The sequence below is a fragment of the Arachis stenosperma genome, chromosome 9, assembly GCF_014773155.1.
Source record: "Arachis stenosperma cultivar V10309 chromosome 9, arast.V10309.gnm1.PFL2, whole genome shotgun sequence".
Taxonomy (NCBI): Eukaryota; Viridiplantae; Streptophyta; class Magnoliopsida; order Fabales; family Fabaceae; genus Arachis; species Arachis stenosperma.
The window spans coordinates 123667316-123683478 of NC_080385.1; the positions used below are offsets into that span (position 1 = coordinate 123667316).

Below are 16163 nucleotides of genomic sequence, written 5' to 3' on the forward strand. Positions count from 1 at the left end.
GATTATTTATATTGATTCACAAAAAATATAACATAATGCGGAAGCGTACTTTTACTCATAAGAGTCAGAAATTGATGGAATGCGTTAGAAACAAAAGATTAAACTGAAAAAGGATTTGTGTATTATTGAGTGTAATCAAATTGTCTATTTAAGTTGTCTAGAATGATACAATATAAAATGGTATTTATAGGTACTAAGAGAATCGTAATAATAAAGACGTAATCTCTTATAATAAATATTCAGATATACTAAGTAATACTAATTGATCATAATTATATTCTAACATCCCCTCAAACTCAAGTGACAACTTAAGTTTGAAATTTATTTAAAACATCGAAATAAAGAGAAAAAAATGCATAAACTGATAAAACGGGTGCTGACGGAACTGGCTGAAGGAAGCACAGATAGAACTGCCGCTTGTCTGAAGGAAGCACAGACGGAACTGTCGCTATATGAAGGAAGTGCAGACAGAACACACGAAACTGCCACAAGAAAACACAGACAAAACGCAGACGGAACTACCACGAGAAAAATGCAGATGGAACTGTCAAGAGTACACAGACAGAACTACCACGAGAGAACGTAGACGAAACTGCCACGAGAGAACGCAGACGAAACTGCAACGAGAGAACACATACGGAACTGCCACTTGTTTGAAGGAAGTGCAAACGGAACTGCCGGAAAAAACGCAGACGGAACTGCCACAAGGAAACACAGACGAAACGCAAATGGAATTGCCACGAAAAAACGCAGACGAAACTGCCATGAGAGAACACAAACGGAACTGCCACGAGAGAACGCAGATGGAACTGCCACGAGAGAATACAAACAGAACTGCCACGAGAGAACAAAAACAAAACTGCGACGAGAGAACGCAGACGGAACTGCCACGAAAACTATATGATTTCTTCATGAGAATAGGTAAACAATGGTGTTTGATTATACGACTCGAAAAAAATACAAGACAGAGAAAATAGGCTAGTCGGTGAAGTGAAAAACATCAAAGAGTGACAAAAGGAAAAGAAGAATGGCATAGAAAAAAATGCAAAAACTACGGTGATTTCACCGGAAGGAAAACAACCTATCCTCTTCAAGGAGGATACCATGGCTCTGATACCATGTTAGAAAAAAGAGACTAAACTGAAAAATGATTTGTGTATTATTGAATGTAATCAAATTGTCTATTCAAGTTGTCTAGAATGATACAATATAAAAGGGTATTTATAGGTACTAAGAGAATCGTAATAATAAAGACGTAATCTTCTATAATAAATATTCAGATATACTAAATAATACTAATTGATCCTAATTGATCCTACTTATATTCTAACAGAATGATTTGAATCTTGTGGTTCTTTTGATCTTCCTCAACTAAAGCTTTCTGTATTTTTAGGCGGCTTAATTGTTATTCTTTTAATGAGGAAAGAGCAACAAAAATGGCTTTGATATATTGATAATCGAAATCCTAAAGACACTATTTATATTTGAGCATGGCACCCATTAAATCCTTAAGCCCAAATAAAATAGTATCTACAGTCCAAAAAATAATATATCTAAAATCTAAAAGATAATTATCTAAAGAGCAAAATATAATATCCGATTTTATTCTCATTTAATTCCAAATCAAAAGTAATAATAACTTATTCAATCTAGCATTTAAAATAATAAATAAGATCACCATTATATAAATCATTTAATTTAAAATAGCATAATTTATCTATACCAATATATAATGGGGATATGAAAGTTTGGTATCCAAATCTTTCTTCCTATTTTGCCCTGGTTTCTTTTTTGACTCATGACAAAACTTAAAAACTGAACTATTTCTAATAGATGAAACTGACGTACTCAAAAGACATAATATTTTGAAATTAAATTTATTAAATGTATTTTTATTTATAATTATTCATGATAATTTTTATAAATTATTAAAAAATACAATCATAATAATAATATAAATAAATAAATTATGTCAACAAAATATTAATTATTTATGATTTTTTATTTATAATTTTTTTATAAGTATTTTTTATACATAATAGTCCATAATACAATAGTATATAAGTGATCAATATATCATTATAGTACAATAATTGATAGTATATAAAATATATTTATTTTATTAATAGTTATTTCAATGGGACAATAGTATTTAAATTATCGAAATAATTAAATTTACAACACATGGTTTACATATTTTTTATGTCCAATATTTATTTTTTAAACAAAATTTACAGATAAAAGTGTACTCATTAATTAAATTTATACCAATATATACAATATACAATATATAATGGACTATACCAACGTATAATGGGAATAAAAAAATTTGGTACCCAATTTTTTCTTACTATTTTACCCCTGCTTATTTTTTTATTTAGACACTGTATTCAATATATAAAAAACTGTTACTACGTCCTCCATATTTCTTATTTTTTATCAAGGAAAGAATTTACTCCACGATAGAATGTCAAACTGATTCCATCAACCCACGATATATTTTAAAACTGTAAAAAGCTGCTACTACTACGTACTCGCTTTAAAAACTAATTCACTTTCAACTCTTAAGAGACTCTTTCCCTTTCAATCGTGCTCTCACAAACGTTTTTTCTCTACATATTATTCCTATCTTTCTGACAAATAAAAATGGAAACTTCACAAAAACGTCGACCCATTATGCTAGCGAAGAAGACAGAACATGACCGAAGAACAGAGACAACAATACCTGGCTAGAAGACGTGCAAGTTATCGGGAGATGATTCGACAAGGAAAACAAGTTGCCATATCAACTGATACACAACTTCAATGCCAAACACTGGTGGAGATGCCCGATTAACTACAAACATAAGGGTAGTCAGATTGACTACAATTAGACAAATGACCAGAGCTACCACTTATCATCAATCTGTTACAAGTAACACGATAACATAATTTAAATTTCTTTGTTATAAATTGAATTTTTTTTTGTGACTAGTTATAAATTGAATTAATTCTTAATAATTATATTTTACTTTTTAAAAATGCAGGAATGGAAGCGCATGGCAATAGAACTGCCACAGCTATAGAAATAAAAATAACATAATTGGTTGTTATTTTATCATTAATATTTTGTAACAAAATTAATTAAATTAATATTACTATACATGGTTTACCATCCAAGCAGTATCTTTCTTAATCAAACAACATATTAATCATATATGAAGTTAAAAGTTAACATTCCAAATTTTTTAGACATCATTTATCCATAAAATTTTTTTTAAAAAATTAATGGTCAATAACTAATAATAATATTTCTTTAATATATTTCATTCCCGTCGTCCAATATAATATATAACGTAATATATAATTTTTATATATTTGTATTAAAAAAATAAAAAAATGATGTCAAATATAATATATAACGACAAAAAGTACTCTTATATTAAAGTTTTTTATAATGATTTTATAATCAAAAATAAAATTTATATATTAAATTAATAAATCAATGTAACAATAAAATTCTTAACAACACTTTAATTTAATTTTTTTTTTTATTTTTGTATTCTCAATTGGTAATGATATATAATTCTAAGAAATCAAAAATAAAATTAGGATATATATCACCTACGTACAAATATAACAGCTAAAAAAATAACAAAAACTATCTATCTATACCAATATATAATGGGAAAATACATGTTCTCATCTATTTTTTTTTATCCCTTTTTTTCATTAAAAAATGAACTTACCTACGAACAAAATTTAAAAATTGAACCACTTCTAATAAAAAAAATACATACTAAGTACTTAGGATAAATGACATTCTGAAATTAAATTTATTAATTATATTTTTATCTTTAACTTTTCATGATATTTTTTTAAAAATTATTAAAATTTCAATAATTAATATAGATAACGTTACACTATAATAATAATAATAATAATAATAATAATAATAATAATAATAATAATAACAATAATGTCATCAACAAATACCAATATATAATCGAGATGCACAGGTTTAGTATCCAATTTTTTTTAGTATCCAATTCCTTTGTCTCTTTCTTTTTTATTAAAAAATGGGTTTGACAGAATTTAAAAATTAAACCACTTATAATAAAGAAAACTGACACTACGTACTCCAGATACATAATATTTTAAAATTAAATTTATTAATTATATTTTTATCTTTAATTTTTCATGATATTTTTTAAAAATTATTAAATATAAATAATTAATATAAATAACGTTATACTATAATCATAATAATGATATATAAATAAAATTACGTGAACAAAATATTAATTATTTATTATTTTTTATTAGTATGTTTCATACATAATAGCCTATAATACAATAGTATATAAGTGATCAATATATTATTATAGGACGATAACTGATAGTATATAAAATATAATTATTTTATTAATAGTTATTCCAATGGACAATAGTATTTAAATTATAAAGAAACATAAATCATTATTAACTAAAGTCATTGGAATAATTAAATCTACAACACATGGTTTACATATTTTTTATGTCCAATATTTATTTTTTTTTTAAATTACATATAAAAGTGTACTCATTAATCAAATATATACCGATATATAATAAACTATACATAATGGTTAAAAAATTACAAGAGTTATTATTCTTTATTTTCTGTGATTAAAATAGCCCTACATAAATAAAGATTAGTTCCTTTTGTTTTATAAGATTAATTTCTTTTATTATCAACATAAACACAAAAAAACAAGAATACATTACAGTATAACAAATAAATTATTATTTAATCATATCTTTGTATTCTTAATTGTCTTAATTGATGAAATACGCATCATATCATCAATTTAAGGTAATAAATTAAAAAAATAAGTTAAAATATCTCACACATTAATGGACGAAATTCAAACCTTTGAGAAAAAGTACTATAAAAAAATATAATAGAAGCATAGAAAAAACTATTTATATTATAATAAAGAAATCTAGATCAATTCTAAAATAATTAAAGTTATCGATATTTTATTTCTTGCAATCAAAGTTAACTAATATTATGATAACTAATTCTTTTATTATGAGTTTAATTATGCTTATTTTATATATTGCTCTTTAAAAATATAGGTACCGAAATATATGGTAACGGAGCTGGTCCAAGTAACTATCTTTATATGCTTTAAATATGTAAATACATCGATATAAGTTATTTTACCTGCACATTAAATCTTCTTAACGTAGAATATTATCAAGATTAACTAACTTAATTAACACGCTTTATTTTATTGCTAAGCACTAATTTGTTATTAATTCTAAAATAATTGAAGTTACCGATATTTTGTTTCACACAATCAACCTTAACTAATTCTTCTCTTATTAGTTTAACTTATGCTTATTTTCTATATTGCTCTTTAAAAATATAGGTACGGAAATATATAATAATAGAACTGGTCCAAGTAATAGATCATCTGGTTAGTATCTTTATATGCTTTAAACATGTAAATACATCGATATAAGTTAATTTGTCTGTACATCAAATCTTCTTAATGTGGAATATTAACAAAATTAACCAACTTAATTAACACGCTTTATTTTATTGTTAAGCGCTAATATTCTATTTTTTCAAAAAGATAGATAACATATGAATTTTGCATTTTTTTTAAATATAGGTGTACATCAAGACACCGTTACAACTACTAATTCAATTCCTCAACCAATTGCTTCTTATGAACCAACTATAAACAATACTAGAAGCCATGCAAATATAAATGGTGAGTACTCTATTTATATTTTTAATATTTTATCATCATCATCATATAATAATCATTACTATATAAAATGTGATTAGTTAAACTTATTGTATTATTATGCTTATTAGTTATCGTAATAACAAATGAATTTTTATTATGTTTATAATCTTTACTGCTTATTATATATTGTAACCAAAATTTTGAATTTAATAAAAAAATTAAAATAAATACTTAACAAATAAAACATTTAAAATAATTGATACATTCATGAAACTAATAATACTAACAATAACTATATAATAAAATTTTTGTAACAACATATATCTTTTAAAATTAAGGAGAAAAGCTGAACAAAAAAAATTTAAACACAAAAACAACAATTAATAGATACTACAAAAATATTGATGTCCTATCTCATGTATTTAAAAATAAACTGTACAAATTATATGGGTCCTTTTTATTATAAGGTCATTAACAAATTAAGCATTTAATAAATGGTGAAATTTACAAATAGCACAAAGTGTTCTAACTTCTTAAAATAAAAAAAACTAAACATTATATTAAAAGTTACAAGTCAACACGTAACTAAATAATGTAGATCTCAAATTAAAAACATAGATAACGGTATATACATTCTTATGAGTTATAAAAAAAAATTTTAATGAATCACTGATTTAAGTACTAACTCAAAAAAATGCTACTACATCGTTTATCCAATAGCAAAAACTATGAGACACATAATATTATTTACTGATGCAAAATAAATTTTAACATCGTTAGAGTTACTAGGGAATAAACCCTTGATGATAACAAGATTATCAAATTAAAATTTAATAATGTATAAAATATTATAAACATAAACACAAACAAAAATAACAAAATAAAAAACACCAAGTATGTTAACCATAAAAAAATATTTATGCAATTTTAATAGACAAATTTTTTATTATATCGTTAATTTATCATAATAATTTTAAAAAATATAATTAAAATTATTACAAATTAGTGGGCAACATTCAAAATTTTCATAAAATTAAATAGTAAATAAAAACACAATAGAATTATATCATTTTAAAAATATTCTTTGTATATTTCAGTATAACTCAGAATAAAAATTTGCTCTATTAAATATATATTTAACTTCATATATTACCTAGAACTTCAAACTTTGACAATCTTATATGAGTTTAGGCAATAGAAAAATATAGAAAAAGACACGACATTTTCAAAAATTATGTTTAATTTTGAAAACACACACCTCAATTGAAAAGTTGTATATATATTCTTTGTTCACCCTTGATTTCACTATCTAAAATAATATGAAATAATTAATACATTCTATCCGAGTACCTAACCATACAATTATTGGCACATGTAGGAAAAGAAATCTATAACATAATATTTTAATATTCCTATGCGAGTGCAGAAATTAGACACCATGTCCGAACATCCCACAATTGTGCTCGAAATTTTCAAGAGAATACAACAGTGCTTTAAACTATACTGCCTCCTACAAGGACATGTACACACTGTAATGCACGTCTGTTTCACCATGAAACATTTGACATGTGTTACAATGGAGGAAAAGTCTCTTTGCCCCAAGTAAATGCTCCTCAGGAATTACTAGACATCTTCTTAGACCCTTCTGCAGAAGGGAACCATTTTAGGAAATACATTCGTGGTTACAATCATGTTTTTTCATTCACTTCGTGTGGTGTACACATAGACGAACAATTAGCTTCAGCAAGTCATGGTATATATATATTCCGTGCTCAAGGATCAATGTACCACAGTATAGGAGGATTTCATCCGGATCAGGGGGCGCGGCCACGCTTCTTGCAACTATATATATACGATACTGATCACGAGTTACAGAATAGGATGCTGGAGAACACACAACTGCATGAAAGTTTGGTTTTGAAGCTACAACAATTGTTGCACCGATATAATCCTTTTATCCATGTATTCCACCAGCATGCACAACGACTAGATGTGCATGAGTGTAGTTTGGTGATCAGAGAGCGACCTGCTAATCAACCACAATACAGTCTCCCAACTGCTTCACAAGTAGCAGCCATAATAGTCGGTGATGATATTGAAACAATGGTGCGAGGACGGGATATCAAGGTTCAAACGCATGCTGGTAACCTCAGAAGGATTCAAGAGTTTGTTGGGTATTACGTTCCACTACAATATCCTCTTCTTTTTCCATTTGGAACCCATGGATGGGATATAAATACTCGAACTCAACGTGGAAACAAAGTATCATGCCGGACATATTATAGCTATATGCTCCAGGTACAAACTCCTATATTTGTTACATCATTTATAGACTTCCGTAGATGATAGTTTGTACCAATAAATCATTTCACAATTTCTAACAATTTTCTATAATCCTCAATATTGGTAGATCTGCCCCAATGATCACTCAACAGTTTTGTAAGCGGGGCGACTTCTTCAACAATATGTTGTTGATAACTATGTGAAAATGGAAACAGGCAAGTTAAGATGGGTTCGACAAAGACAAAAGGAACTTCGAGCTGAACTGTATCAAGGCTTGCAAGATGCTTTGCACACAGGAGAGAATAATGCTGGTAATTATTCAACTTAACGGCCACATGATTGATCATTACGTGTTCCTAAATTTAAACTTTAAAACTAATAATACTTTTCTCTAAAATCTGTTTTAGAAAATGTTGGCAGAAGAACGATATTACCATCGTTGTTCGTGGGCAGTCGTCGAGACATGACTCAACGGTACGAGGATGGAATGGCTATTGTTCTTAAAGAAGGCAAACCGGATATTTTTCTAACTATGACATGTAATCCATCATGGTCAGAAATAGCTTCAGAACTCAGTCCTACTCAAACTCCACAGGATCGTCCGGATCTAACAACTAGGATTTTCAGAGCCAAGTTCGAACAATTAAAGCAGGATGTTATTACCAAAGGTGTATTGGGAAAAGTGAAAAGTTATATTTATGTCACCGAATTTCAGAAAAAAGGATTGCCACACGTACATATGTTGCTAATCTTAGAAAACAATGACAAGTTGAGTGATCCTGACCAATATGATAGTTTAGTCTGAGCGGAAATACCATGTAAAGAAACAGAACCCCACTTACATGAGGCAGTGCTAAGGCATATGGTCCATGGTCCTTGCGGAACACTAAATCAATCTTCACCGTGCATGAAGAACGGTCAATGTAAACGCAACTACCCAAAAGAGTTCGTACTAGAGACACGACGAGGTGATAACTCATATCCTCAATATAGGAGGCGATTTGATACTCCAATCCCTATAAACCAAAATGTCATAATTGACAATAGATGGGTGGTTCCGTACAACCCTTGGCTACTACTGAAGTATGATTGTCATATCAATGTAGAGATATGTAACAGTATCAAGAGCATAAAATATCTATACAAGTATTGCTGTAAGGGACCAGACCGTGTGGCAATGGAGGTTCACAGAAGTTCTCATTATGATGAGGTGCAACAGTTCGCTCCAGAGGCATGTTGGAGGATATTTAGATTCAACCTTTACCGAATGTATCCATAAGTTGAAAGGTTGCAAGTTCATTTGCCAAATCAACATCAAGTGAGCTTTTATGAGCACCAAACTATTTCTGAAATAGTTAATAATGACTATTTCTCAAGAACAATGCTCACTGAATTTTTTGCACTTAATCGGGCCGATGACCAACAATCTAGGCATCTTTTGTACAGGAAAATCCCAGAATATTACAGTTGGCACAACAAGGAAAAAAAATGGCGTCGACGCAGGTCACAAAAGAGAGCTATTGGTCGGATCTATACCGTTTCGCCAATAGAAGGTGAAAAATTCTATTTGCGCATTCTGTTGTCAAATGTAAGAGACCCAACTGGTTGGGATGATTTGCTAACAGTCGATGGTGTCCAATATTTGTCCTTTAAGCAATCCGCTCAGCATCGAGGACTGTTGGAGAGTGATAGTAGTATAAGATCATGTTTGGTTGAGGCATCCATTTTGAGAATGCCATGTGCTCTAAGAAGGTTGTTTGCCACCATTCTAATTTTTTGTGAGCCAACAGATGTAAGAAGTCTGTGGGACGAGTTTCTTTCATGTATGGTGGATGATTACGCATCAACAAGCACTACAACCTGCAATGGGTTGACAAATCGTTTGCTTAGGGATTTAAATGACATCCTCCTACAACATGGAAAACATATTGCACAATACGATTTACCAGCTCTAACCTCGGACAACGACAACGACAACTTCATGCCTAGAATTATTCAAGAAGAAATGTCCATCGAAGTTCCTCAAGAAGACCTGTGTTCTATAGAAAGATTGAATCATGACCAGTCTGCAGCTTTCAGGTGCATTATGAATACAATTGATCGAAGAGAAAGTGGAGTGTTCTTCGTGGATGGACCAGGAGGAGCAGGTAAGACATTTCTTTACAGAGCTATAATTGCAGACTTAAGAAGTAAAGGGCATATTGTCTTGGTAACTGCGTCTTCAGGAATAGCTGCAACTTTACTGCCTGGTGGTCGAACAGCTCATTCTAGATTTAAGATTCCAATCAATGCAGAACCATCCTCCACGTGCAATACAAGTAAACAATCTGATCTTGCAAAACTGATTAGGCAGACGACCGCGATAATTTGGGATGAAGCGCCAATGACTAATAAAGAGACAATGAAATCACTGGACCGCACATTACGAGATATCTTAGAAAACAATAATCCATTTGGAGGGAAGGTGATGGTTATGGGAGGGGATTTTCGCCAAGTACTACCTGTTGTGCCGAAAGGAAGTAAGTCGCAAATGATTTCAGCTTCTATTGTTAAATCACATTTATGGGCATTCACCAAAATTCTCCACCTGCGACAAAATATGCGATCTCTTAATGATCGTGATTTTGCGGAGTATCTTATGCGCATAGGGGATGGGATTGAGCCTACCATATGTGAAGACTTGGTACAAATAGAAGTAGGCATGGCAATACCATGGGAAGGTGAGGCATCATTACACAAATTAATAGAAGAAACCTTTCCAAATTTGCAATCTCATGGGTGGGATGCATCTTATATGGTGGAGAGAGCGATATTGACACCCAAGAATCATGATGTGCAACAGCTTAATGATATAGTCATCAACCAATTTCCGGGAGACGAACGAATTTTAGCATCCTTTGATGAAGTAGAAGGAGATACAAATAATCTGTATCAACAAGAATATCTTAACTCGATCTCTACAGGTGGATTGCCACCTCATATGTTGAAGGTAAAAAAAAGTGCTCCTCTGATGTTACTGAGAAACATAGATCCTAAGGCAGGCTTATGCAATGGCACAAGGCTACTGTGTCGAGGAACTTTTCAAAATATGTTAGACAAAAAGAGCTTTTCTGCCTCGGATAAAACATAAAACAACTGAGAACTCAGGACTACCCTTTGTGCTTATTAGAAAACAATTTCCTGTAAGGTTGAGTTTTGCCTTAACGATAAATAAATAACAAGGGCAAACTATCCCTAAGGTAGGGATCTATCTCCCTAAACATGTGTTCAGCCATGGTCAATTATACGTTGCTCTATCTCGAAGTGTTTCTCAGTCAACCACAAAAATCTTAGTGAAAGAAGGAACAGTAGATGGAAAAAGGGGACAATTCACAAAGAATGTGGTGTTCAAAGAAATTTTGTTACCTGCACCTCAGGTAATTTATGTCCTTGGCAAATATGTGAGTCTTTTTACAAGTATAATCCGTGTATTATGTAATTTTATCATTACAATATCAACATTGGAATAGATAGTTTTGTTCATTAATTTTAACAACTAATGACTAAGATTTTTAACAAATAAATTGATATCAAGAGAGCTCATCAGCATATTAAAAGAGATAAGTGAAAGGAACTGGAACCTCTACTTTACCCAACAGGTATGCACCAACTACGATTCACATATAAATTATAAAAATTATATCATACATCCTTAAAATATATCATTATTGGTTTTTTAATAAATTAAAGTTTGCAATGTTTGTATATACTTTGAAAAGAATTCAAAATTTGATTTCTTTAAATGTTGCTATCAATTTTATAATTTTATCAATAAAATTATAAAAATTAAAATTTTAAAACTAATAAAAGGTAGAGGTATGTCTTATTTGGGATATATCATTACTTAATTCTAAAGTAATATATAGGACACTACTGCAATATATTGTGATACATATATGCAATAAATTACAGGAAATAGGATTTCAATCGTTATGGAATACATGGAAGGATGAGCAATCGAGACCAATCGACAATAAAGTAAGGATTACAGAATTAATGACAGTGACAACTACACTGATGATACATATTTTTGTTTTAGTGTTACTGATCAAACGTGAAATTGACACAGGTTCATCCAATCAAAATTTATTCTATTGGTTGGGGAGGAACAGTTAAAGCAGACAAAACTCAACTATGGAAGATGGTAAAAAGAGAAATATTGGAACAAAAAAATAAAAGGTAATGCAATAAACTTTTGTTACATAATAAATATTTCCGTCTATTTCGTCCTATATACCAACTATGTTAAAACTTTAACTCTTTTCTTTCAGCCATGAACTTAGAAGAACACAACTAACTCATTTCGAACCAAAACAATATTATTGCAGGTAATTATTATTAAAAAAATTCCTAACAAAAAAAGATGTAATTTCATTTAATTTACATTTTGTCAATGATAAACAAAGATTAATGTCATTTCTTTTGTCCTTTCAGAAAGTTCAATGCAAAACAAGATGTCACAATTCTACAGGTTTTAATTAAATTCTTCTCTATAATAAGTAATCAATTTAATTGAATAAACCTGAAGCGTTTATACGGTTATTTTTATGATAAATAAAATCTGACAGTTTTTCAAAATGCAAGAAGTTATTGACAAGGAGATGTATGATGAATTACGAAGGATTTTTTCCAGGTACACAATCTTTGTATTCTCCTATTTTTTTCAGTAATACTCTTATAGTTTGATCTTTTAAAACGAAAAAAATAAGCATATTCATTTCTTCTATCCTTCCATTATTTGTAGGAAAATGCAGGTCTCTTCAGATTCAGAATCATATTTTGGCCTACCACTTAAAAAAGAAGAAGACAAACATGAATATCCATGATATTTAGAAAAAATTAATCTTTTGTAAATAACTAACATGCATTTGGGTTTATAGATATATACTCTTTTTAAATTAGGATAATATTTTTGTCGTTATTTCTGGAACTATATCTTTTTCTGATAATATACATATATCTTTATCATGTGCTTTTATAATTTAGCATTTTAAAGGTTTTCTATAGTAGTTTTACCCTCAACAGAATATGAAACAAATAAGGTTACGTTAATTTTAAAATAATGAAAAAAATATTTATTTGACAAATTTAAAGAATAAATGATATATTAATATCAACACTAAAATATGATATAAATAAGATCACGTTAATATAAAAATTTAATAAATATAATCTAATAAATTTAAAGAACGAATAATATATTTTAAAAATAAAATTAAATTATTCAAAACAATAGAAAAGCGGCTGAATAGGCACGTTAGTGCCTGTTGAGCCGCTAGTGATTATAATTAATATATATATTACTCACAAACAAATTAAAAAATTAAAATAATTTCCTAACACTGGTAACTAGAGAAGTATAATTTCCTAACACTGGTAACTAGAGGAGTATAATTATTTTCGTCTTGTTTGATTTAGAAGTAGAAGACAAAAATATGAGCAAAACCCTAACTAAATAAATGAACCACGATCTATCCTGTGTATCTTGTGTCATCAACTTTCATATCGTATTATTACATACTCGATCTATCCTATAAATTATAAACACTTTTGAGATAAATACACAGAATTGTATTAAAATAAATATTTAAAGGCTTAAATAAGTTTATTATTTATATACTTTTAGTTTTATTTCTTATAAAATTTAAAAACTTTCTATTTTAGTCCATATTATTAGTTTGCTCCATTAAGTATTAATATCATAAATTAAATCTTGATATAACAAGTTAATTAAAATAGGGTTACGTACGATTTTAGTCTCTAACCTAAAGGTTGAAAATTTATTTTGTCATCGATCTTTTTTTTGTTATAAAATAGTCCCAAAAGTTTTAATTTGTTTTAAAATCGTTCTTTTTATCAAATTTTTTATTTTTATTATCAAATTATCCCTCATTAAAAAATTATAAAATAAAATAAAAAAAAACCACGAGAGGAGGAAAGAGAATCGGGCGGGGGAGAGAGAGAAAGAGAGGGGGAAGAAAGAGAATCGGGGGAGAGGGGAGAGAAGAAGGGGGAAGGGAAGGGAAGGAAAGGCCGCACCGCTGCTTGTGATCGGAAGAGGAAACAGAGAGCAATAAGAGAAGAGAAAGTTAAGGGAGAAGAGAGAGAGATTGGAAGGGAGAGGAGACCGCATTCAGCGTCGCCGCCATTCACGCGCCGCTCGCCGTTTCTGCTCCTCCTCCTTGCTCTGTCGTCGATGCTTCTCGCCGTTTATGCTTTTGCTTCTACTTCTGGTTTTGTTTTTGTTGTTGCTCTGATTTCATTATCTATTGTTGTTGTTGGTGTTGTTCTTCTAGCTGATGTTTCATTGTTGTTGTTTCACTGCTTCTATTTTCTGCTTCTGCTTTCTGTCTCGACATTCTGCTTTTGTTTCTGCATTTTAGTTGATTTTAATTTGGGGAAGAAGGGGGAAGTGTATTTTCGTCCGAAGGACGATTTTAAAATAAAATGAAACTTTTTGGACCATTTTGTAGCGAAAAAAAAGTCGGGAACGAAATAAATTTTCGACCTCTATGTTAAGGACTAAAATTGTACTTAACCCATTAAAATACATACGACGTTATACCAAAACCAAAAACAAAAATATTTTTCAATTTAACTAACATGTATGTGCCCTATAATAAGTTTATCATTAGTGAAAGAATTTAAATAATTTAATTTAATAATATAAAATAAATCCATTAAAATCTTACATTTTTTATATTCCAATAAAAAAATGTATTATTTTGTAATTTTGACATATATTTTTAAAATATAAGATAAATAAAATCAAATTTAAATAAGAATTATTTATATTTATGCATTATCCTACATATCCAACCCTAATCAACCTGCCTACCTGATCTGCTATTTAAATATTATATGTGTAGTGAAAAAAATAGATATCCAATCCATAACCTCCTTTTTATAAAAGTTTAAAGTAACTACTAACTAATCATTTGAATTATAATTTAATACATTTATTATTTAAAGAGTAATATTGTAAAAAATTAGAGTTAAAAAAAAGTGACAAGACATTTATTTTTGTTTGTGTTATTTTAATTTTATTAAAAATTTAATGATCATACTATTTATAATTTTATGTTGAATTTTTTTAAAATTTTATTATTTTTAATTTAAATTTAAATTTAATTTTTTATTTTATTAATATATATAAAATATAAAATGATTGAATTTTATATTTATTTAAAAAATTTGATTTTTTTACAAATAAAGTTAGATAAAATAAAGTTAAAAACTTTAAAATACAAATAAAGTTAAAATTAAAAATTTTAAACTCACACATAAAATAAAATTAAATTTTAAATAAAATTTCAATCCATACATAAAATTAGAATAAAATTCAAATCGTATCATATCTACTTACCTATTGCCTAGCTGTGATAATGATTTATATAATTTGATCCCTATCATTTTAATTCTGAGAGTAACAAGGACACTCATTTCTATCCTTGTCAACAAGATCAATGACACCTATTATTAGCCTCACCAACTTTATCAATTTCGTACTTCCAGTTTCAGAAAAACAAATTAATAGCTACAGTGTTTTGTTAGTTTTACGTATATATCCTAATTAAACATCATCTTATAGACTAAAATCCTAAATTGGTATTTAAACTTTGTATAGCTTTTTTCTTTTTTATTATTTTTGCAAGATTTAAATAGTACAATTAGGAAAAGTACCTAAAATGTTAAGAATTGACTCCTCTAAATTTTAAATTTTATTTTAAAAAATAAAGTATGATCTTTTACTATTTATTTCATAAATAGAATAAAAGAATATTAAAAAAACTATTTAAAAATGAAAAATCACACTTAGAAGATTCAAATTCAAAATGTTATGTATGTTTACTGAATAATCACTCTTATGATTTAAAATTTTAAATCAAAGAAAAGGATTTAGCTTAAGATAATTATTAATAAACATTTTTTTATTTTTTATTTTATTAAATACACAACAAGTGAATTACTAAAATTTTAGAATTTAGAACTTTTATTTTTTTTCAAGTATTTAATGTTATCAACCCTCAACTACTTTTTTTTGTTTCTTGCACTAATTGCTTTCAGCTCAACAAGAAACTTGAAACCAATACTTGTATAGAAAGGTCAATTAATACA

General features: G+C 28.5%; 2 protein-coding genes across 2 annotated transcripts; both read left to right on the forward strand.

Moving 5' to 3' along the window:
- The first annotated feature begins 452 nt into the window (after window positions 1–452).
- LOC130949897 (uncharacterized) lies at window positions 453–8811 on the forward strand. The gene is made up of 5 exons (XM_057878501.1): window positions 453–921; window positions 5643–5744; window positions 7306–8061; window positions 8222–8317; window positions 8414–8811. The coding sequence occupies exons 1-5, from the start codon at window positions 453–455 to the stop codon at window positions 8809–8811; spliced, it is 1821 nt and encodes a 606-aa protein (XP_057734484.1).
- A 1200-nt stretch (window positions 8812–10011) lies between these two features.
- LOC130948600 (uncharacterized) lies at window positions 10012–11224 on the forward strand. Its single transcript, XM_057877392.1, has 2 exons — window positions 10012–11134; window positions 11169–11224. Exons 1-2 carry the CDS (start codon window positions 10012–10014, stop codon window positions 11222–11224), a joined length of 1179 nt encoding a protein of 392 aa, XP_057733375.1.
- The last annotated feature ends 4939 nt before the right edge of the window (window positions 11225–16163 follow it).